The following is a 22,010-nucleotide window of genomic DNA, read 5'->3' as shown; positions in this document are numbered from 1 at the left end:
GCAGGCCCGAGTGGGGCTGAACTTCCGGCCTCAGGACGCAGGCGTGGGTTGCTCATTTCGCTCTTTCCGGCAGTGCTCTTGAGCCCGGCAGCCATGTCTTATGCCGCTGATGATTACGAATCCGAGGTAAGGTAGCTGTAAGCGCGCGGTAGGGTCCGCGACGGGGAGATCTGTAGGACCTCTTGATGTGGGTCCCGGCGCGAGGCAGCTTCTGAGCCGCGGCCAGCCCCGGCCCACCTCCCGCGTGACCCTCCGGCTGCTCCCACAGCTCCCTGCCCCTAGACAACCCTGGCTCTGCCCGCCCACCTCGCGTGTCCGCTGGTCCTTCCCCTTTCTAAGACCGGGAGAGACGGAAGCTTGTTAGATGTTTCTCTGTTTCTGCACCTGAGGTTTTTTTGGTGTTGGCTCGGTCTGGTCAAATCTCGCTGATTCCCACAGCCTTTGCCCCACCTCATTGCACCCGTAATGTTGTAATTGTCATTGGCCGTTTATTGTCGCTTTCCTCTTAGGCGTGTGAGTTTCTCAGGGGCAGGCACACTGTCTTACCTGCCTTTGTCTCCTTAGCTCTCTGCTTGGCATCTAGACTGTAGGATGAGCGTTTTGAATTCACGAGTTGGCGACTGACTGTCTCTCTCCTTCTAGGCGGCTTATGACCCCTATGCTTATCCGGGCGACTATGATATGCACACAGGTGAGACCGCGGGTTAGGCTGGTTGCGTACTCGTAGGGATCAGCTCCTTTTTGAATGTCTTAGAACCAGCTTTGACAGGCATCTGTTAAAAATTGCTCTTTGATGATCCAAGTGTGGAGTCAGTCATTAGCTCCCAGTCGGGAGGGTTGGTTATGTAAAGCCTAATAAACCAGGCTTTTTATCATAGGTCCATCTCAGTCTCGGAAGAGGAGGATTACTGGCCTTGGTTTTGTGTAAACTGTTAGCCAAAGAAGAAAAGCTTTTTTATTTTTTTTTGAGATGGAATCTCGCTCTGTGGACTGGGCTAGAGTACAGTGGTGCAATTTCGGTTCACTGCAACCTCCTCCCCCGGGTTCAGGCAATTCTCTTATCTCAGCCTCCTAAGTTGCCGGCAGGCGCACGTCATCAAGCCTGGCTAATTTTTTCAGTTTTTTTTTTTTTTAGTAGAGACAGGGTTTCAGCATGTTGTCCAGGCTAGTCTCGAACTCCTAACCTCAGGTGATCCTCCCGCCCCAGCCTCCCAGAGTGCTGGGATTACAGGTGTGAGCCACCAAGCCTGGCTGAAAGAAGAAAATCTTAATGTGAAAAATTTAAGTAATTCAAACCAAGCCCGAACAAAATCTTTTTGGGAGATGTCTGAGGTTTCCTGAAATGTTACAGTGACTTAACTTAGTATTTGGTGTCATCCATTGTTCTAAGTACTTTGTGTTAAATATTTTGTTTAATCCTTACAACTGTTCTAGAAAGTATGTACGTTAATGTTGTCTCCTAAAGAAGAGAAAATATAGCAGAAAGGTTTAGTAGTAACTTGCCACAAGTCATATATTTAGAAGGTGACAGTTGCTCATTCAGGAAATACTTAAGTACCTGTTATCACTTACCCTTCCCACAGTCTTGCCTCTCTTCCCTCCAACGCACACTGTTCTACGCCCTGAGAGTACATATAAGTACAAGACAGACAAGATTCCTGACTTGCTAGACTTGGGAGAAGGGGGCAAAACAGACAATAAGTGAAAAATAACTTTGGCTGGATGTGGTGGCTCACGCCTATAATGCCAGCACTTTGGGAGGCTGGTAGGTGAGGCGTGCGGATTACTTTAGTTCAGGGGTTCAAGACCAGCCTGGCCTACATGGTGAAACCTTGTCTCTACTAAAAATACAAAAACTAGCTGGGCGTGATGGCACACACCTGTAATCCCAGCTACTCAGGAGTCTGAGGCAGGAGAATTGCTTGAGCCCAGGAGATGAAGGTTGCAGTGAACCAAAATTGTGCCACTGTACTCCAGCCTGGCCAACAGAGTGAGACTGTGTCTCAAAAATAAAAAAAATAATAATAATAACTTTAGGCCGGCTGGAGTTTGTCTCAAAAATAGAAATAAAAAATAACTTTAGGGCCGGGCGTGGTGGCTCATGCCTGTAATCCCAGCACTTTGGGAGGCCAAGGCGGTTGGGTCGTGAGATCAAGAGATCGAGGCTATCCTGGCCAACATAGTGAAACCACGTCTCTACTAAAACACAAAAATTAGCTGGGCTTGGTGCTGTGCACCTGTATTCCCAGCTACTAGGGAGGCTGAGGCAGGAGAATTGCTTGAATGCAGGAGGCAGAGGTTGCAGTGAGCCATGATCCAGCCTGGCGACAGAGCAAGACTCTGTCTCAAAAACATAAATAAAAAATAACTTTAAGTCATGGTAATAGTGTTGAAGAAATAGGGACAGTGAGATTGGGAGTGACCTGAAATGTTTATATCTGAGTATTCAAAAGAGAATTTTACACAGACCTGAGTTTAGTTTCTGGGGCGGTCTTGCCATTTCGTTCCATCATATATGCGAGTTTGAAAGCACTCTGTATTTGTTATATCCAACCTCCAGGAGATCCAAAGCAGGACCTTGCTTACGAACGTCAGTATGAACAGCAAACCTATCAGGTGATCCCTGAGGTGATCAAAAACTTCATCCAGTATTTCCACAAAACTGTCTCGGATTTGATTGACCAGAAAGTGTATGAGCTACAGGCCAGTCGAGTCTCCAGTGATGTCATTGACCAGAAGGTATATGAGATCCAGGACATCTATGAGAACAGGTATGGGCAGCTGGCTGAAAGGACCTCTCTCTGGGTAGGACCAGCCTCGTGATACAGCTCCTGCAAATGTGGTGAGCACTCTGTAAACAGTGCTTTGGCGGGGGCAAGGGAGTGTCTTTATAGTAGAATTAAATGTCCTTGTGGCTGGGGACATTTAATTTTGATGGACTTTATTTATTTACTTATCTTTTGAAATGCAGTGTCGCTCTGTTGCCCTGGCTGGAGTGCAGTAGTAAGATCTCGGCTCACTGCAACCTCCACCTCCTGGCTTCCAGTGATTCTCCTGCCTCAGCACCACCATACCCAGCTAATTTGTTTATATATTTTGTTTGTTTGTTTGTTTGTTTTGAGACGGAGTTTTACTCTTGTTACCCAGGCTGGAGTGCAATGGCGCGATCTCGGCTCACCACAACCTCCGCCTCCTGGGTTCAGGCAATTCTCCTGCCTCAACCTCGTGAGTAGCTGGGATTACGGCCACGCGCCACCATGCCCAGCTAATTTTTTTGTATTTTTAGTCGAGACGGGGTTTCACCATGTTGACCAGGATGCTCTCGATCTCTTGACCTTGTGATCCACCCGCCTCGCCTCCCAAAGTGCTGGGATTACAGGCTTGAGCCACCAAGCCCGGCCTGTTTATATTTTTAGTACAGACAGAGTTTCCCCATATTGGTCAGGTTGGTCTCAAACTCTTGACCCCAAATGATCCACTTGCCTCGGCCTCCCAAAGCGCTGGCATTACAAGTGTGAACCACTGCACATGACCTAATTTTTGTATTTTTAATAGAAATGGGGTTTTATCATGTTGGCCAGATTGGTCTCAAACTCCTAACCTCAAGTAATCCACCCGCCTTGGCTTCCCAAAGTGCTGGGATTACAGGCATGAGCCACCATGCCCGGCCTGTTGGACTTTCTAGCTCCAAAAATTTGTACAAAGCCTAAATTAAAATCACTATTAACAATTAGAATAATAGTGATTAGCATTTATTTTTATCACCAGGAGAGATCCATCAATGTTCAGAGTGTTCTCCCTGTTTTTACTTATTTGCCCTTCACAGTATAACCCCATGAAGTAGGAGTTTTTCTCATTTTACAGATGAGGAAACAGCACAGAAATAAGTCACATAACTAGTTAAACGGGTGTGCTGAGATTTGAACCTTCAGTGTCTGGCACCAGAGCCTAATTTCTAACCTGTGCTATGCAGCCCTTCAGTACATACCGGAGCAAGCTGAGCTCTGCAGATTGTGGGGGCTGCCACTGTGTAATGGGCAACAGAGATAAGACAGGTCAGTCAGAGCTGGGGTAGTCAGGTGTGACTTCACCAAGGAAATAGAATTTAGGCAAGTCAGAAGGATAGGGGAGAAAGTAAATAGCCAAAGGCCCATTAGATCAATGAATAGGATCTCTGACCTGTGTTTTCTTTTTTTGTTGTTTTTGAAAGAGCTGAGTTTAGTTGAAGAAGCAGAGGAAACTTGAGACGTTTCATGGTTTCCGGGTTTTCCCACTTGTGAGCCTAAGTTCTACTTGGTGCAGCCCCCAAGGTGCCTCCCACCCCTGCAAGCGATCCTTTAGTGTGAACTGAGAGATCAGCTCGGGGAAACAGAGTCACTTCTGGCCAAGAAGAATTGTGCTGAGGGTTCGTTAGTAAGCAGGAGAAAGGCCGAAAACCTCATATGGAGGTTAACACCTCCAGCTGAAGAAGGGGAGGCATCGAGCTCTCATACCACTAACGAATGTATCCAAGTCATGCAGCACCAAAATAGGTTAGCAGCTGAAGGTGCTAAAACACCAAGATTTGCTGCTGCTGCTGCTGAATCCGCATCTGTACGGGTCTGCAGCAGCCTCAGTTCCTGCCTCCTTACGAGAAAGTATTTGAGTGAGGGGCATAAGGCAGGAGAGAGGGAGGCAAGTTTTAGAACACTAGCGAAAGTTTCTTAAAAAGCTTTAGGATGGCCAGGCGCGATGGCTCAAGCCTGTAATCCCAGCACTTTGGGAGGCCGAGGCGGGTGGATCACGAGGTCAAGAGATCGAGACCATCCTGGTCAACCTGGTGAAACCCCGTCTCTACTAAAGATACAAAAAATTAGCTGGACATGGTGGCACGTGCCTGTAATCCCAGCTACTCAGGAGGCTGAGGCAGGAGAATTGCTTGAACCCAGGAGGCGGAGGTTGCGGTGAGCCGAGATCGAGCCATTGCACTCCAGCCTGGGTAACGAGCGAAACTCCATCTCAAAAGAAAAAAAGAAAAAAAAAAAGCTTTAGGATGGGACTGAAGAAGGGAAAGCACAGCTGGAAGAGGCCCAGGCAGGCCTCTGAGAGGCAAGTGCACCGACTTGGGTTTGTTTTATTCCCCGGGTCTTTTCTCATGAGAAGCATATAAACCAGTGCCTATAAAAATGAGCCCGGGGCCCGGCGCGGTGGCTCAAGCCTGTAATCCCAGCACTTTGGGAGGCCGAGGCGGGTGGATCACAAGGTCGAGAGATCGAGACCATCCTGGTCAAAATGGTGAAACCCCGTCTCTACTAAAAATACAAAACATTAGCTGGGCATGGTGGCACGTGCCTGTAATCCCAGCTACTCAGGAGGCTGAGGCAGGAGAATTGCTTGAACCCAGGAGGCAGAGGTTGCGGTGAGCCGAGATCGTGCCATTGCACTCCAGCCTGGGTAACAAGAGCGAAACTCCGTCTCAAAAAAAAAAAAAAAAAAAAAATGAGCCCGGGCAGGCCGGGCACCATGGCTCGCGCCTGTAATCCCAACACTTTGGGAGGCCTAGGCGGTAGGTCATGTGGTCAGGAGTTTGAGACCAGGCTGGCCAACATGATGAAACCCCAGTAAAAACACAACAATTAGCCAGGCATGGTGGCAGGCGCCTGTAATCCCAGCTATTCAGGAGGCTGAGGCAGGAAAATTGTTTAAACCCGGGAGACGGGGGTTGCAGTGAGCTGAGATCACACCATTGAATTTCAGCCTGAGTGACAGTGCAAGACTGTCTCAAAAAAAAAAAAAAAACCAGAGCATGGTGTCACATACCTATAGTCTCAGCTATTTGGGAGGCTGAGGGGAAAGGATTGCTTGAGTCCAGAAGGTTGAGGCTGCAGTGAGCTGCACAACAGAGCGAGACCCTCTCTCAAAATAAAGTAAAATTGAAAAGTAGACCAGTGATGTCCAATGGAAATATGTTAGGGGAACTTGAGCATGCTTATGTGTTGGAGTAAAAGAGCCAGAGAAGCAGGAGGGGTGGGGCTTGAGGAGATTGGAAGAAAGTATTCATAGCTGCTGAGGGGATCAGGAGAAGAAGATTGAACAGCAGCCTGCTGCAGGTTAGTCAGGTAGCAGTGTTTAAACTGGATGCTGCAGGTCTGTTGTGGCCTCGGACTGCAGCAGACTAATTTGCTTCCGTATTTGGAGACGTTTAGATGTACTCCAGGAGATGGAAACGCTGTGCTGTGTGTTAAAGACGAAAGTAGTTCTCTTATCAGGAAACAGGAAGCAATTAAATATGGCTATAGTTAATGATACAGAGGCAGGAGATTCTCCTGAAAAGCTTGGTGGGTCCCTAACTAATAACAAAAAGAATATTTTATTGTGTTGAGAAAGATTGACATGTGGAGTTGGGTTGAGGAAAGTTGTGGACTTGAAGGGCTCTGGCCTCAGCTCTGTTTGTGCGACCTCTTCCCCTTTCTAAGCCTGGGTTCTAATCTGTAAAATGTTAGGGTTGGCATTTTCGAGTCCTTCTGGAGTTTTAGAAATTTTTTTGCTTGGTTTTATTTATTTATTTTTTTTTCAGCTGGACCAAGCTGACCGAAAGATTCTTCAAGAATACACCTTGGCCTGAGGCTGAAGCCATTGCTCCACAGGTTGGCAACGGTAGGTGTGAGCTCTTTATACCTTGTGCACCAAGTGGAATCCAATGGTTGAGAGTCACTAGACGGGAAGCTCAAGAGGGTCTGTGTCTGTTTTGCTCACCACCTTGTTTTCTCAGTGCTTGGTATATAGTAGGTTCTTAGTAAAATAACTTGTTGAAGGCTGGATGATTTAAGAGGGGACAGATCTCTCATATATGGTGAAATTTAGATCTTTGTCCTGATCTGTTTCTATTTCCCTCTATAATTTGGGGGTTGGCCAGGTGCGGTGGCTCATGCCTGTAATCCCAGCACTTTGGGAGGCCGAGGTGGGTGGATCACAGGGTCAAGAGATCAAGACCATCCTGGCTAACATGATGAAACTCCATCTGTACTAAAAATATAAAAATTAGCAGGGTGTGGTGGTGAGCACCTATAATCTCAGCTACTCAAGAGGCCGAGGCAGGAGAAATGCTAGAACCTGGGAGGCGGAGGTTGCAGTGAGCTGAGATCACACCATTGCACTCCAGCCTGGCAACAGAGTGAGACTCCGTCTCAAATAAAATTTGAAAAAAAAAAAAAAAAAAAAAAAAAAATGGGGGTTCATTGCAGTCACTCTGGAATAAGCTCTCTAGCCTCCCACCTTTCACTTTCTTAGATAATGTCCTTTATATCTGGGTGAGGTAGGAGAATCCAACTTAATTGGCTTGTAGATATTCAGCTACCCTAACACCAATTTTTTTCCTTTTTTTTTTTTTTTTTTTTTTTTTTTAAGACAGAGTCTCACTCTGTCACCCAGGCTGGTATACAGTGGTACAATCTCAGCTCACTGCAACCTCTGCCTCCTGGGTTCAAGCAATTTTCCTGCCTCAGCCTCCTGAGTAGGTGGGATTACAGGTGCCCACCACCACGCCCAGCTGATTTTTGTATTTTTAGTAGGGATGGGGTTTTACCATGTTGGCCAGCTGGTCTAAGTCCTCCGATTTTTTTTTTTTTTTTTTTTTTTTTTTTGCAAGATTGTTTTGGCTCTTCTGGGTCTCTTGGATTTCCTTATTAGTTTTAGGATGGACTTGGCAATTTCTGCAAAGTAGCCAGCTGGGATTTTTATAGGAACTGCCTAGAATCTGAAGATCCCTTCGGGGAGTATTGCCGTCTTCACACTATTAACTCCTTCAGTGGGATGTCCTTGATTTATTTAGGTTTTAGGTTGCTTTTAACAATGTTTGTAGTTTTCATTGTACAAGTCTCTCATTTCTTTTGTTATAGCTAATGTTTTTTGAACACTTCTTTTTTTTTTTTTTTTTTTTTTTTTTCTGGAATGGAGTCTTGCTCTTGTCGCCCAGGCTGGAGTGCAGTGGCGTGATCTCAGCTCACTGCAACCTCCACCTCTTCAGCTCAAGCATTTTTCTTGGCTCAGCCTTCCAAGTAGCTGCGATTACAGGTGCCCATTACCACACCTGGCTAATTTTTGTATTTTTAGTAGAGATTGGGTTTCACCATGTTGGCCAGGCTGGTTTTGAACTCCTGACCTCAAATGATGTGTCTACCTTGGCATCCCAAAGTGCCGCAATTACAGACATGAGCCACCAGGCCTGACCTGAACACTTACTCTTAAATTGACTAAACACAGAATGAGCTCAAAACTCATTCTGTGGCTGGGTGTCATGGCTCACGCCTGTAATTCTGGCACTTTGAGAGGTTGAGGTGAGAGGTTTACTTGAGGGTGGGAGATTGAGGCCAGACCAGCCTGGGTAATATAGGGAGATCCCCTTCTCTACAAAAAAAATTTAAGCCGGGCGCGGTGGCTCAAGCCTGTAATCCCAGCACTTTGGGAGGCCGAGGCGGGTGGATCACGAGGTCAAGAGATCGAAACCATCCTGGTCAACATGGTGAAACCCCATCTTTACTAAAAATACAAAAAATTAGCTGGGCATGGTGGCACGTGCCTGTAATCCCAGCTACTCAGGAGGCTGAGGCAGGAGAATTGCCTGAACCCAGGAGGCGGAGGTTGCGGTGAGCCGAGATCACGCCATTGCACTCCAGCCTGGGTAACAAGAGCAAAAACTCCGTCTCAAAAAAAAAAAAAAATTATCCAAGCATGGTGGCACATACCTATAGTCCCACCTACTCGGGAGGCTGCGGTGGAAGGAACGCTTGAGTCCTGGAGGTCGAGGCTGCAGTGAACCATCATCATACCACTGCACTCCAACCTGGGCAGCAGAGTGAGTCTCTAAACAAACAAACAACATTCTGAAATTAATATTTCCTTCCTCCTCCCATGGGAGTCTCACTGTGTTGCCCAGTCTGGAGTGCCGTGTGATCACAGCTCCCTGCAACCTCTGCCTCCTGGGCTCAAGCAATCCTCCCACCTTAGCCTGCGAAGTAGCTGGGACCATGGGCACGCATCACGCTCAGCTTATTACTGTTACGTGCTGGTTTATTTATGTAGTTGGATGGCAGATGTCTCTAAATGGCAAAGGGGCAGTAGGTATAAATGAGATCTTAATCTCATTGACAGAGATTGCGGTTGGTGGATTCAAATGAGAAGTGGATTTTCTCATTGCATATGCATAGCAATTTAGATGTAGTTAAGCGTTCAGAATTACCTTTATTCCTCCCCACCAAAGGGCTAAAGCTGCCAGGATACCCCAGTTTTGTGGATAGTGAAGTGCCTCTCTTCCCATCTCTTTCAGATGCTGTCTTCCTGATTTTATACAAAGAATTATACTACAGGCACATATATGCCAAAGTCAGTGTAAGTATTTAAGTGTCGCTAGCAGTTTTGTTGTTTTTTTTTTTTTAACTCTGTGCCATTTTTGTTCCTAGAACACAGTCACTTATTTATATTGGTTCAGTGTCTAGGAATGATTGGCATAGTTTTGAGTTTTCTTTTAAGAAATGGTGGAAGGAATAATTTAACCCAGAAAGCTGTTCCAGACAAACTAACAATGTATAACCTATCATTCTTTTAAATTTCTCTGTCCCCACAATTCTCCTGGACTGGGCAATCACCCATGTACTGGGTTATAGGCTGCCATCCTGTCAGGGTGTTTCCAGTCACCTTCTGCTTGGGGCTCTTTTCCCCTTCAGAGCACTGAGCCTCAGTTTCTCTGAAACTGTATGCCAAGCACAAGGCTAGATGGACACTTGGCACACATCTTCACGTACCTAATTCTGTCAGTCCTGCAAATTGGCACCTGAGGTGCAGAAAGGTTACTTGTTCTCAAATTTATCCAGCTAATAAGTGACGAAACTCCTTGAATCTAGGCCAGCTTGCATTATCCCAACTTTGGGCACTTGCTAGATTCTGTTCTTCCTGACTTCTAAATTACAAAGTGCCTGAAGTGTTTTAAAATACCATCCGTACTATTTAAGGCTGGGCGTGATGGCTCATGCCTGTGATCCCAGCGCTTTGGGAGGCTGAGGTGGGCGGATCACCTAAGGTCAGGAGTTTGAGACCAGTCTGGCCAACATGGAGAAAGCCCTGTGTCTACTGAAAATATAAAAATACAAAAATTAGCCGGGCGCGGTGGCTCAAGCCTGTAATCCCAGCACTTTTGGAGGCTGAGGCGGGTGGATCACGAGGTCAAGAGATCGAGACCATCCTGGTCAACATGGTGAAACCCCGTCTCTACTAAAAATACAAAAAATTAGCTGGGCATGGTGGCGTGTGCCTGTAATCCCAGCTATTCAGGAGGCTGAGGCAGGAGAATTGCCTGAACCCAGGAGGCGGAGGTTGTGGTGAGCCGAGATCGCGCCATTGCACTCCAGCCTGGGTAACGAGCAAAACTCCGTCTCCAAAAAAAAAAAAAAAAAAAAAAACAAAAATAAACTAGATGTGGTGGCAGGTGCCTGAAAATTCCAGCTATTGGAAGGTTGAGGCAGGAGAATCGCTTTAACCCGGGAGGTAGAGGTTGAAATGAGCCGAGATCACACCACTCTACTCCAGTCTGAGTGACAGAGTGAGACTCTGAAACCCATCTGTATTATTTATATACACCAGTGACTTAATCTCTATCTTTAGTCTCAGTTTCCCCACTGAAGTCCAGACTCGTATATCCAACTGTCAACATGTGCACTTGGCTGTGTGAGAGTCATCTCAAGCTTAACACATCTAAAACCGAATTCTTATTTTCCCTCTAAACTAGTTCTTCCCATGTTAATCATCTCAATAAATGGCTACCATTAATTACCCAGCTAATTGGACTAAAACTTTGGCATTCTTGACTTTCCTCTGACACGACATCCATCAAATCCTGTTCAGCTCTGTCTTCAACATACTTTTCTTTTCTTTTCTTTTTTTTTTTTTTTAATGGAGTCTCGCTCTGTCATCCAGGCTGGAGGCTGGAGTGCAGTGGTGCAATCTTGGCTCACTGCAACCTCCGCCTCCTGGGCTCAAGCGATTCTCCTACCTGAGCCTCCTGAGTAGCTGGGATTACAGGCTTATGCCACCATGCCTGGCTAATTTTTGTATTTTTAGCAAAGATGGGGTTTCGCCATGTTGGCCAGGCTGTGGAACTCCTGACCTCAGGTGACTGATAGTGGTTGGAAAAGTTGCTGCTGCCAGAGTAAGGGCCGTGCCTTTCTGGCATCCCAGTGGGATCTCTGACTACTTTATCTGATAGAAATTAAAGATTCCCTGCTACTACTGATGCTAAGAATCTAGCCATTATGTGTACATTGCTTCTTTGGCAACACTCTGACACTGTATGTAGCCCATAATATAGCTGGTTTTACCACCTCTAATGTTCTCTTTGTTCTGTCTGTAGATGAAGATTCAGCAGAACTTATTGATGCTATAATCTTTTTATTAGGTACCAGGACTGTCACGTAAATGACCAGTTTTTAGCCCCTGGGTAGCAGTTTTTCATTGAATGTGCTTAATGTATTAAGCACCTTACATAATTTTTTTATTTTATTTTTGTTTTTTTGTTTTGTTTTATTCATAATTTTTTTTTTTTTGAGACGGAGTTTCGCCATAATTTTTTTTAAAAGGAGAAATAGAGATGGGGGTCTTGCCGTGTTGCCCAAGCTGGTCTCAAACTCCTGACTTAGGTGATTCACCCACCTCAGCCTCCCAAAGCACTGAGATTACAGGTGTGAGCCACTTCGCCCAGCTACATAATCTTATTTAATTATTACTAGTCAATAATCTTTTTCTTCTATTTTACAGACAGATTAAATACCTTGTAAGAACCCCACAGTAATAAGAGGTGGGGCTGAATCCAAAGTTGTGTTTTTTCTCCACAAATATATTGTTCATGGTATGGTTCCCCAGCTCAGAAACCATTAGTGGTTCTCAGATGCAGGCAACATAAAGACCAGACCAGGGTTCAACCACCTTCTCTGTGGAGGGTCAGATAGTATTTTAGGCTTCGAGGACCATGACGGTTTCTGTCCAGTCTGTTCAGCTGTGTCTTTGTAGCAGTTGTAAAGAGGATGTTATGAGTGGGCCTGGCTGTGTTCCAGTAAAACTTCTTTATTTACAAAACAGGTGGTGGAGTAGCTTTGCAGGCCCCCTGACCTAGGTTCTTGTTTGGCGTTGGGAGACTGCTCCATTCCTGGCCCATAGTCCCGTGTAGCCCAGTGAAGGATGATCTCTAACTCCCTAGCCTTCAAGTGCCACGATTTTCCCTCTTCGCCTTCGCTAGTGTGTTTTTTTCTGAAATGCTTTCCCTTCTTTCTGCTTTGCCAGATCTTCATGCCTGCTCTGAGTGTCATTTAAGGTCTGTTGCTGTAGAACCTAACCATGTGTTGACAGTATTCAGTGCCTCAACTGCTATAGGACTTTCTGTCTTCCTGCTGACTTGTGTATTTACATACCAAGAAGGAGAGGACAGATACCAGTTCTCATGTATTTGTATACAGCTGTCACGGTATGCCATGAGTAAAACACATTAAGATTAAATATCTGTATCCTGATCCATCTTTTCTTTACAGGGGGGACCTTCCTTGGAGCAGAGGTTTGAATCCTATTACAACTATTGCAATCTCTTCAACTACATTCTTAGTAAGTGAGATTTTGCTGAGGGGGTGTGGTTGCGATGAGGTTCAGCGTTGACCTCAGCTTTTTTTTTTTTTTTTAGCAGGATCTTAATGTGTAGGTGGGAAGAGGGGAGGTCTTCTGATTCATGGTCCTTTTTAAGAGAGAAATTACAGGCCAAGCACGGTGGCTCACGCCTGTAATCCCAGCACTTTGGGAGGCCAAGGTGGATGGATCACCTGAGGTCAAGAGTTCGAGATTAGCCTGACCAACATGGTGAAACCCTGTCTCTATAAAAAAAAATAAAAAAATAATAATAATAAATAATGAGAGAGAGAAAGAGAAATTACGAAGCATTCTGCAGCCTACTGAATGGGCAGAGTCATTGCTTTGAACCTGACCTTTCTGTGGTCTCCTGCACAGATGCCGATGGTCCTGCTCCCCTTGAACTACCCAACCAGTGGCTCTGGGATATCATCGATGAATTCATCTACCAGGTATCTATCTAGTCAGTGTCAGCTTCATTTGAAATAACTGGTCCACGCCAGGAATAGCTGTTACTATCATTTTTGTAAAAAAGCTGCATGGCGTAAAAATACCCTCATTATAGTGTAAAATAGCCCATGGCAGAAGACTCCCATTTCAGTTGGTTTTCTGAAGAGACAGTGAAGCCTAAGCACTCCAGATAGGAAGCTGAAGTCAAATAAGTTCAGCTCCTGACTTTGATGGAGCTCTTACTTGATCTCGTTAGGTGGTCTGGCAGGAAGAACACAGGCTTCACAGGCTTTTCAGCCAGGTGGAAGTGAGTTCTAATCTGAGGGCTGCCACCTGCTGGTAACAGTGGTAAAGAGCTAGTAACAGCTCTGTGAGTAACAGCGACGTGCTGTTTAAACTCTCAGCCTCACTTTCTTCACCTGCACAGTGGAAATGTTGTATATCTTTTTATTTTTTTATTTTTTTATTTTTTTTTTATTTTTATTTTTTTTTTTAGACAGAGTTTCGCCCTTGTTACCCAGGCTGGAGTGCAATGGCGCGGTCTCGGCTCACCGCAACCTCCGCCTCCTGGGCTCAGGCAATTCTCCTGCCTCAGCCTCCTGAGTAGCTGGGATTACAGGCATGCGCCACCACGCCCAGCTAATGTTTTGTATTTTTAGTAGAGACGGGGTTTCACCACGTTGACCAGGATGGTCTCGATCTCTCGACCTCGTGATCCACCCGCCTCGGCTTCCCGAAGTGCTGGGATTACAGGCTTGAGCCACCGCGCCCGGCTTTTTTTTTTTTTTTAATTAGGAGTCAGGGTCTCACTGTGTCACTTGGGCTAGAGTGCAGTGGTGTGATCCTAGCTTACTACAGCCTGGAACTCCTGGGCTCAAGTGATCTTCCTGCCTCCGCCATTTGAGTACCTGCCACTATAAGGCCCGCACCACCTTCCTGGCTAATTTTTTTACTGTAGAGATGAGGGTCTTGCTGTGTTGCCTGTGCTAGTCTTGAACTCCTGGCCTCAAGTGATCCTCTTGACTTGGCCTCCCAAAGTCAGGCACCATGCCCAAGCTATATCTTTTTTTTTTTTTTTTTTTTAATTTTATTTATTTATTTATTTATTTTGAGGCGGAGTTTTGCTCTTGTTATCCAGGCTGGAGTGCAATGGCGTGATGTCAGCTCACCGCAACCTCCGCCTCCTGGGTTCAGGCAATTCTCCTGCCTCAGCCTCCTGAGTAGCTGGGATTACAGGCACGCACCAGCTAAATTTTTGGATTTTTAGTAGAGACGGGGTTTCACCATGTTGACCAGGTTGGTCTCGATCTCTCGACCTCGTGATCCACCCGCCTCGGCCTCCCAAAGTGCTGGGATTACAGGCTTGAGCCACCACGCCCGGTTTATATTTGACAAAATATAATCCTTTTCCCTTTTGTGCTCTGTCTATAATCTTAACTGGTTATTTCAGGGTAAATTGGTGTCTTACAGGGAGGGGAGCACTACACACTGGGGTCTGTTGGGGGGAAATGGGGGAGGGGCGGGGGGTGGGGAGGTGGGAAGAGATAGCATGGGGAGAAATGACAGATACAGGTGAGGGGACGGAAGGCAGCAAAGCACACTGCCATGTGTGTACCTATGCAACAATCTTGCATGTTCATCACATGTACCCCAAAACCTAAAATGCAATAAAAAAAAAAAAAAAAATATTGGTGTCTTACTAAAGATGTTATTGGAATTCCATGCCTTTCACAGCAAAAGCTACAAATTGCACTGGCCTTGTTTGTGCTCTGGTTCCTTGGCGTGTATCATCCTCTTATTTGGGATACTTCTGGATGAATAGCAGTCCTTTTGACTTAGAGCAAGTGAAGAAGGATCATCTGTGCCGATTTTCTTCCATCCCACTTAAGATAATCCTAATTCCCTGGGCTTAGCCAGTGTTCTCGTTAAGGGGCTTATGGTGCTTTCTGTTTCTAACAAAGACAGTCCAGTGAGGGTCAGTGAGCGCCTGGTGTGTTTCTTCCTGGCCAGGTAGATGCCGCATGGGGTGAGTGGCTCTTCCTTGCCACTCTCTTTTTTTTTTTGCTTCAAACTACAGATAAAGTGAAAATGCCTGCCTGCCTTGTGTTTGCAGAGGTGTCAATTATTGTCTGCAAGGAAAGGCACCTTAGGTTTCTCAGGTATTTGCATAAACGTGACTATAGAGATCATTTCAAAAATGGTTACATGCTCTGTTGTGCCATCTGCTGTGACTTGTTAACACTTAAACCATGTTTTCATAGACCTGTCTTGTTCTTTTGCTGCGGTATGCATGATGCGGATATATAGCGCCTCCCATGATGAACATTGGATCTGTCAGTTTCCACAATGACAGGCAGTGAATCAATGAATATCCATATATGTGTTATACATAGGCATATTTTTAGGAATCACTACCTACAAGTAGAATTGTTGACTGAAGGATACTTGCTTTTTATTTTATTTTTATTTTTTAACTTTTTTTGAGGTGGAGTCTTGCTCTGTCGTCAGGCCGGAGCGCAATAATGCGATCTGGGGTCACTGCAGCCCCCAACTCCTGGGTTCAAGTGATTCTTCTGCCTCACCCTCCTGAGTAGCTGGGACTACAGGCATGCGCCACCAGGCCCAGCTAATTTTTATATTTGTAGTAGAGATGGGGTTTCACCATGTTGGCCAGGATGGTCTCAATCTCTTGACCTGATGAGCCACCACCCCTGGCATATTTTTTGTTTTTCTTTTTTCTTTTTTTTTTTTTTGAGATGGAGTTTTGCTCTTGTTGTCCAGTCTAGAGTGCAGTGGCACAATCTTGGCTCACTGCAATCTCCACCTCTTGGGTTCAAGCAATCCTCCTGCCTCAGCCTCCCGAGTAGCTGAGATTACAGGGATGCGCCACCATGCCTAGCTAATTTTTGGTATTTTTAGTAAAGACAGAGTTTCTCCATGTTGGTCATGCTGGTCTCGAACTCCCGACCTGAGGTGATCCACCCACCTCAGCCTCCCAAAGTGCTGGGATTACAGGCACGAGCCACTGTGCCCAGCTTGTTTTTCTATCATAAAATTAGCAACTTCTGTTTAGAATGAGAAGTGGTTGTCTCACCCTCACCTTGTCCTGTCCAGAGCCAGAGCATTGCCTCATTTTCAGCATTGTGCCCGTGGATGATCACTTTGGGCTTATACCACTACTGCATGTTTCCTTTCTACCTCACAGTTTCAGTCATTCAGTCAGTACCGCTGCAAGACTGCCAAGAAGTCAGAGGAGGAGATTGACTTCCTTCGTTCCAATCCCAAAATCTGGAATGTTCACAGTGTCCTCAATGTCCTTCATTCCCTAGTAGACAAATCAAACATCAACCGGCAGTTGGAGGTATACACAAGCGGAGGTGAGTACAGCAGGCCTACAGCCGCAACCTATGAATTTCCAGCTCCTTGCCATCTGTTCCAAAGGAATAGAGACTGTAAGTAGAGCAGATGAGTCACCATGTCTTAGGCAGCGGGCTGTTGACTCTTCGTAGGTGCTTGAGTACGAACAGTAGCAGAGTGAGTGAGCGTGCTGGGGGCTGCGGGGCTTGGGAGTCTGTTGGCCAACAGACTGAACCAGCACATTGAGATTTGCATTTGTAAACACTTCTACTGTGTCTCCAGCGCTTTTGTTTAGATAAGCACTTCTCACACGTGTTGGTGTCAGAGGCCATTTTATCCTGTTAAAATATTGAGAACCCCAAAATGTATCTTTATTTAAAAAAAAATTGGGGGCCAGGCCCAATGGCTCATGCCTGTAATCCCAGCACTTTGGGAGTCTGAGGCGGGAGGATCATAAGGTCAGGAGTTTGAGACCATCCTGGACAATATGGTAAAACCCTGCCGTCCCTACTAAAAATACAAAAATTAGCCAGGCGTGGCGGCATGTTCTTGTAATCCCAGCTACTCAAGAGGCTGAGGCAGGAGAATCGCTTGAAACCGGGGAGGTGGAGGTTGCAGTTAGCCGAGATCATGCTACTGAACTCCAGCCTGGCAACAGAACAAGATTCCATCTCAAAAAAAAAAAAAAAATTTTTTTTTTCTGTCAGTCATGCTGGCTCATGCCTGTAATATCAGGACTTTGGGAGTCTGAGGAAGATGGATCACAAAGTCAAGAGTTCAAGACCAGCCTGGCCAACATGGCAAAACCCTGTCTCTACTAAAAAATAGAAAATTTAGCCAGGTGTGGTGGCTCATGCCTATAATTCCAGCTGCTTGGGAGGCTGAGGAAGAGTTGCTGGAACCTGGGAGGTGGAGGTTGCAGTGAGCCAAGATTGCACCATTGCACTCCAACCCAGGACAACACCAAGACTCTGTCTCAAAAAAATTTTTTTTCAGAAAAGAGTGACATTTTTGTAGATCTCTCTTGTGTCTGGCTTCACAAAAAATACCTGGCCTCTCGTGTCTGCTTCTGCATTCAATCTGTTGCAGTGTGCATTTTGGTTTGAAGCACAGAAAGAAAATCTGGGCCAGACACTGCAGCTCACGCCTGTAATCCCAATACTTTGGAGGCTGAGGCAGGCAGATCACCTGAGGTCAGGAGTTCAAGACCAGCCTGGCCAACATGGTGAAACCCCATCTTTACTAAAAAACAAAAAATTAGCTGGGTGTGGTGGCGGGTGCTGGTAATCCCAGCTACTTGGGAGGCTGAGGCAGGAGAATAGCTTGAACCCAGGAGGCGGAGGTTGCAGTGAACCGATCACACCACTACACTGCAGCCTGGGTGACAGAGCGAGACTCTGTCTCCAAAAAAAAAAAGCTATCTCAGTAGACATATGCAGATACTGTATTGCAAAATGCAAAAGGCTTCTGGTCACAATCATTTATAGAAGAATACTCACCCTGTACTACTTTGAAATAACCAGTGGTAGTTTCATATAGATTAGGTGCAGTGAGGAATCTGAAACGGTGTAAGTGAACTTTTCCTTTGTTATTTATAAATATATGTACATATATGTGAGATGGAGTCTCACTCTCACCACGCTGGAGTGCAGTGGCACGTTCTCCACTCACTGCAATCTCCACCGTCCTGGGTTTAAGTGATTCTCCTGCCTCAGCCTCCCGAGTAACTGGGAATACAGGCACACGCCACCACTCCTGGCTAATTTTTGTATTTTTTCAGCAGAGACGGGGTTTCACCATGTTGGTTCAGTATGGTCTCCATCTCTTGACCTCGTGATCTGCTTCCCAAAGTACTGAGATTAGAGGCGTGAGCCACCCTGCCCGGCTTTCCTTTGTTATATTAACATTATTGATTACTCCTGTAATTTGAATGAGTTTCTTAAACATCCATGTCATCTATATGTGAGGTTTTTTTTTTTCCTCTGAGACAGAGTCTGCTCTTTCATCCAGGCAGAGTGCAGTGGCATGATCTCAGTTCACTGGAACCTCCATTTCCTGGGCTCAAGTGATTCTTGACAATTTGGTGTCACTGCCTCATCCTCCCAGGTAGCTGGGATTACAGGCATGCATCACCACGCCCGGCTGATTTTTATGTTTTTAGTAGAGACAAGGTTTCACATGTTGGCCAGGCTGGTCTCGAACTCCTGTGCTCAAGTGGTCTCCCTGCCACAACCTTCCAAAGTGCTGGGATTACAGGTGTGAGCCACCAGGCCTGACCATGTGTGATTTTTTAAAAAAAATATTGGATTACTGAGTTACAAAGATCTTCCAAATGTCGACACATTTTATTACATCTTTTTTTTTTTTTTTTTTTTTTTTTTGAGACGGAGTTTCGCTCTTGCTACCCAGGCTGGAGTGCATTGGCGCGATCTCGGCTCACCGCAACCTCCGCCTCCTGGGCTCAGGCAATTCTCCTGCCTCAGCCTCCTGAGTAGCTGGGATTACAGGCACGCGCCACCATGCCCAGCTAATTTTTTGTATTTTTAGTAGAGACGGGGTTTCACCATGTTGACCAGGTTGGTCTCGATCTCTCAACCTTGTGATCCACCCGCCTTGGCCTCCCAAAGTGCTGGGATTACAGGCTTGAGCCACCGTGCCCGGCTTTTTTTTTTTTTTGAGACGGAGTTTCGCTCTTGTTACCCAGGCTGGAGTGCAATGGCACGATCTCGGCTCACCGCAACCTCCGCCTCCTGGGCTCAGGCAATTCTCCTGCCTCAGCCTCCTGAGTAGCTGGGATTACAGGCACGCGCCACCATGCCCAGCTAGTTTTTTGTATTTTTAGTAGAGATGGGGTTTCACCATGTTGACCAGGATGGTCTCGATCTCTCGACCTCGTGATCTACCCGCCTCGGCCTCCCAAAGTGCTGGGATTACAGGCTTGAGCCACTGCGCCCGGCTATTACATCTTTTTAAAAAGTCACATTTGTTACTTTTGCCACTGATATCAGCTGAACATTTATTCATGAGCTATAGAGCTTGTAGTGGCAGATAAGAGTTTGACAAAATTCCATTTTTGTTTAAAAGCTTGAATTTTTATTTATTTTTAGATGAGATCTTAACTCTGTCCTCCAGGCTGAAGTGTGGACCACAGGTGTGCACCACCATACCTGGCTGATTTTTTTTTTTTTTTTTTTTAGTAGAAACAAGTTCACACTTTGTTTCCCAGGCCGATCTCGAACTCATGGGATTATAGGTGTGAGTCACTGTGCCCAACCTTTGAATTTTTTTTTTTTTTTTTTTTTTTGAGACGGAGTTTCGCTCTTGTTACCCAGGCTGGAGTGCAATGGCGCGATCTCGGCTCACCGCAACCTCCGCCTCCTGGGTTCAGGCAATTCTCCTGCCTCAGCCTCCGGAGTAGCTGGGATTACAGGCACGCGCCACCATGCCCAGCTAATTTTTTGCACCTTTAGTAGAGACGGGGTTTCACCATGTTGACCAGGATGGTCTCGATCTCTTGACCTCGTGATCCACCCGCCTCGGCCTCCCAAAGTGCTGGGATTACAGGCTTGAGCCACCGCGCCCGGCGCTGAATTTTTTTATTGTTAGCAAACACCGTCAGTTGTTTTCATTGAGGTGTGACAAGTTTACTTCATTTTTTATTTTTGTGAAAATGTCTGCCAGAAACCCATATTGGAATAACCAGAGTTTGTATCAGTTGTGTTTTTTTTTTGAGATGGAGTCTTGCTCAGGCTTGAGTGGTGCAGTGGCCCAATCTCTGCTCACCGCAACCTCTGCTTCCCAGGTTCGAGCTATTCTCCTGCCTCATCCTCTTCAGTAGCTGGGACTATGGGCGTGCGCCACCACACCCAGCTAATTTTCATATTTTTAGTAGAGTCGGGGCTTCACCATGTTGGCCAGGCTGGTCTCAAACTCCTGACCTCAAGTGATCCACCCAAAGTGCTGGGATTACAGGTGTGAGCTGTGCTCAGCTATGTATCAGTTGTTCTTTCAAGTAAAAATGGTACTCCATCAAAAAAGGACTTTTTTTCTTTTTCTCTCTTTTTTTTTTTTTTTGAACAGGGTCTCTCTCTGTCAGCCAGGCCAGAATGCAGTAGCACGTTTTTAGCGCTGTCTCCAAAAAATGCAAACTCTGGTTATTCAGATGTGGTACCTGGACTCAAGTACATCCTCCCACGTCAGCATCCCAAGTAGCTGGGATTACAGGTGCAAGCCACCATGCCTGGCTAAGGACTAGTTCTTTTAGTGCCAGTGCATAGCAAGGAACAATATAATGACTACTGGTACAGTTTGGTGTCACTGTCTGATTTATGCTTAAGTTGAAAGTAATTTTACCCAGCATAGTATTTGCAACATGCAAATGTCAGCTCAGTGGGAAGGGCAAATAGTGTTGTTAGGAAAAGACCTTGTGCACTCCTGAAGGGAGGGGTCTTGGTGGGTATATGTTACTGATGAGGCGGGGCCTTCTGTGCTGGGACCAAAAAAATACAAAGCAAAATGAACTGCCACCCTGAAGGCAACTATTGGTAAATTTAAGATTAGCATAAGGTTGGTTTTGCTGTTTCTTGGTATTCCTTTGAAGTTATTCCCAACTGAGGGAAGCTTTCGAGGCTGGCAGCAGGTGAGATATCTGCTGAGTAACATTCATAGGTCAGGTCTGCCTTCCTTTACCTTCCTCCTACCAGAGTATTCACGGTGTCCTGTCTCTTTCAGGTGACCCCGAGAGTGTGGCTGGGGAGTATGGGCGGCACTCCCTCTACAAGATGCTTGGGTACTTCAGCCTGGTGGGGCTTCTCCGGCTGCACTCCCTGTTAGGAGATTACTACCAGGCCATCAAGGTGCTGGAGAACATCGAACTGAACAAAAAGGTGATGCCTGTTGCCTCTGGCCCCTCTTGTCAGAGCCAGAATGTCTATTTCTAGAGAACTACTCTGATCTCTTAGGACAAATTTCTAGGAGAAGAGAAGACTCTTCCCTCAGGCCATTGAAAGTTGAGACTAAGCTGGGCATGGTGGCTCACGCCTGTAATTCTAACACTTTGGGAGGCCAAGGCAGGCAGATCACAAGGTGAGGAGCTGGAGACCAGCCTGTCCAACATGGCGAAACTCCGTTTCTACTAAAAAATGCAAAAATTAGGCTGGGTACAGTGGCTCTCGCCTGTAATCCCAGCACTTTGGGAGGCTGAGGCAGACGAATCATGAGGTCAGATGTTTGAACCCAGCCTGTCAAACATGGTGAAACCCGGTCTCTACTAAAAATACAAAAAATTAGCTGGGCATGGTGGTGGGCACCTATAATCTCAGCGACTCTGAAAGCTGAGGCAGGAGAATCACTTGAACCCGGAAGGTGGGGGTTGCGGTGAGCTGAAATCATGCTACTGCACTCCAGCCTGGGCGATGGAGTGAGAATTTGTCTAAAAAAAAAAAAAATAGAAAAAATTGAGACTACAGCTGGGCAAACGACTATGGTAAAAAGCTGTACCTGGATTATTTTGGTAGTTAATGATGGTTTTTTTATTCTGTATTCAAAATGGAATGATAATGGCA

General features: G+C 46.0%; 1 protein-coding gene across 2 annotated transcripts in view; it reads left to right on the top strand.

Annotated features, from left to right (window-relative positions):
• Positions 1-18: 18 nt before the first annotated feature.
• Positions 19-22,010, top strand: part of EIF3L (eukaryotic translation initiation factor 3 subunit L) — a 33,848-nt gene continuing 11,856 nt past the window's right edge. The window contains exons 1-9 of one of the 2 annotated variants that reach the window (XM_039463099.2): positions 19-126; positions 643-691; positions 2,561-2,771; positions 6,557-6,636; positions 9,305-9,366; positions 12,552-12,621; positions 13,018-13,091; positions 16,295-16,466; positions 21,178-21,332. In XM_039463099.2, the coding sequence (XP_039319033.1) occupies positions 94-126; positions 643-691; positions 2,561-2,771; positions 6,557-6,636; positions 9,305-9,366; positions 12,552-12,621; positions 13,018-13,091; positions 16,295-16,466; positions 21,178-21,332 (906 nt within the window). In that variant the 5' untranslated portion in view covers positions 19-93. Of the gene's footprint in view, positions 127-642; positions 692-2,560; positions 2,772-6,556; positions 6,637-9,304; positions 9,367-12,551; positions 12,622-13,017; positions 13,092-16,294; positions 16,467-21,177; positions 21,333-22,010 lie in introns of those variants that run through there. The other variant, XM_039463100.2, reaches the window with a different exon arrangement.

This window comes from Saimiri boliviensis, chromosome 21 (assembly GCF_048565385.1).
Source record: "Saimiri boliviensis isolate mSaiBol1 chromosome 21, mSaiBol1.pri, whole genome shotgun sequence".
NCBI lineage: Eukaryota > Metazoa > Chordata > Mammalia > Primates > Cebidae > Saimiri > Saimiri boliviensis.
Note: the sequence above shows the minus strand (reverse complement) of the source record. Positions and strands in the feature narration are given on the sequence as shown.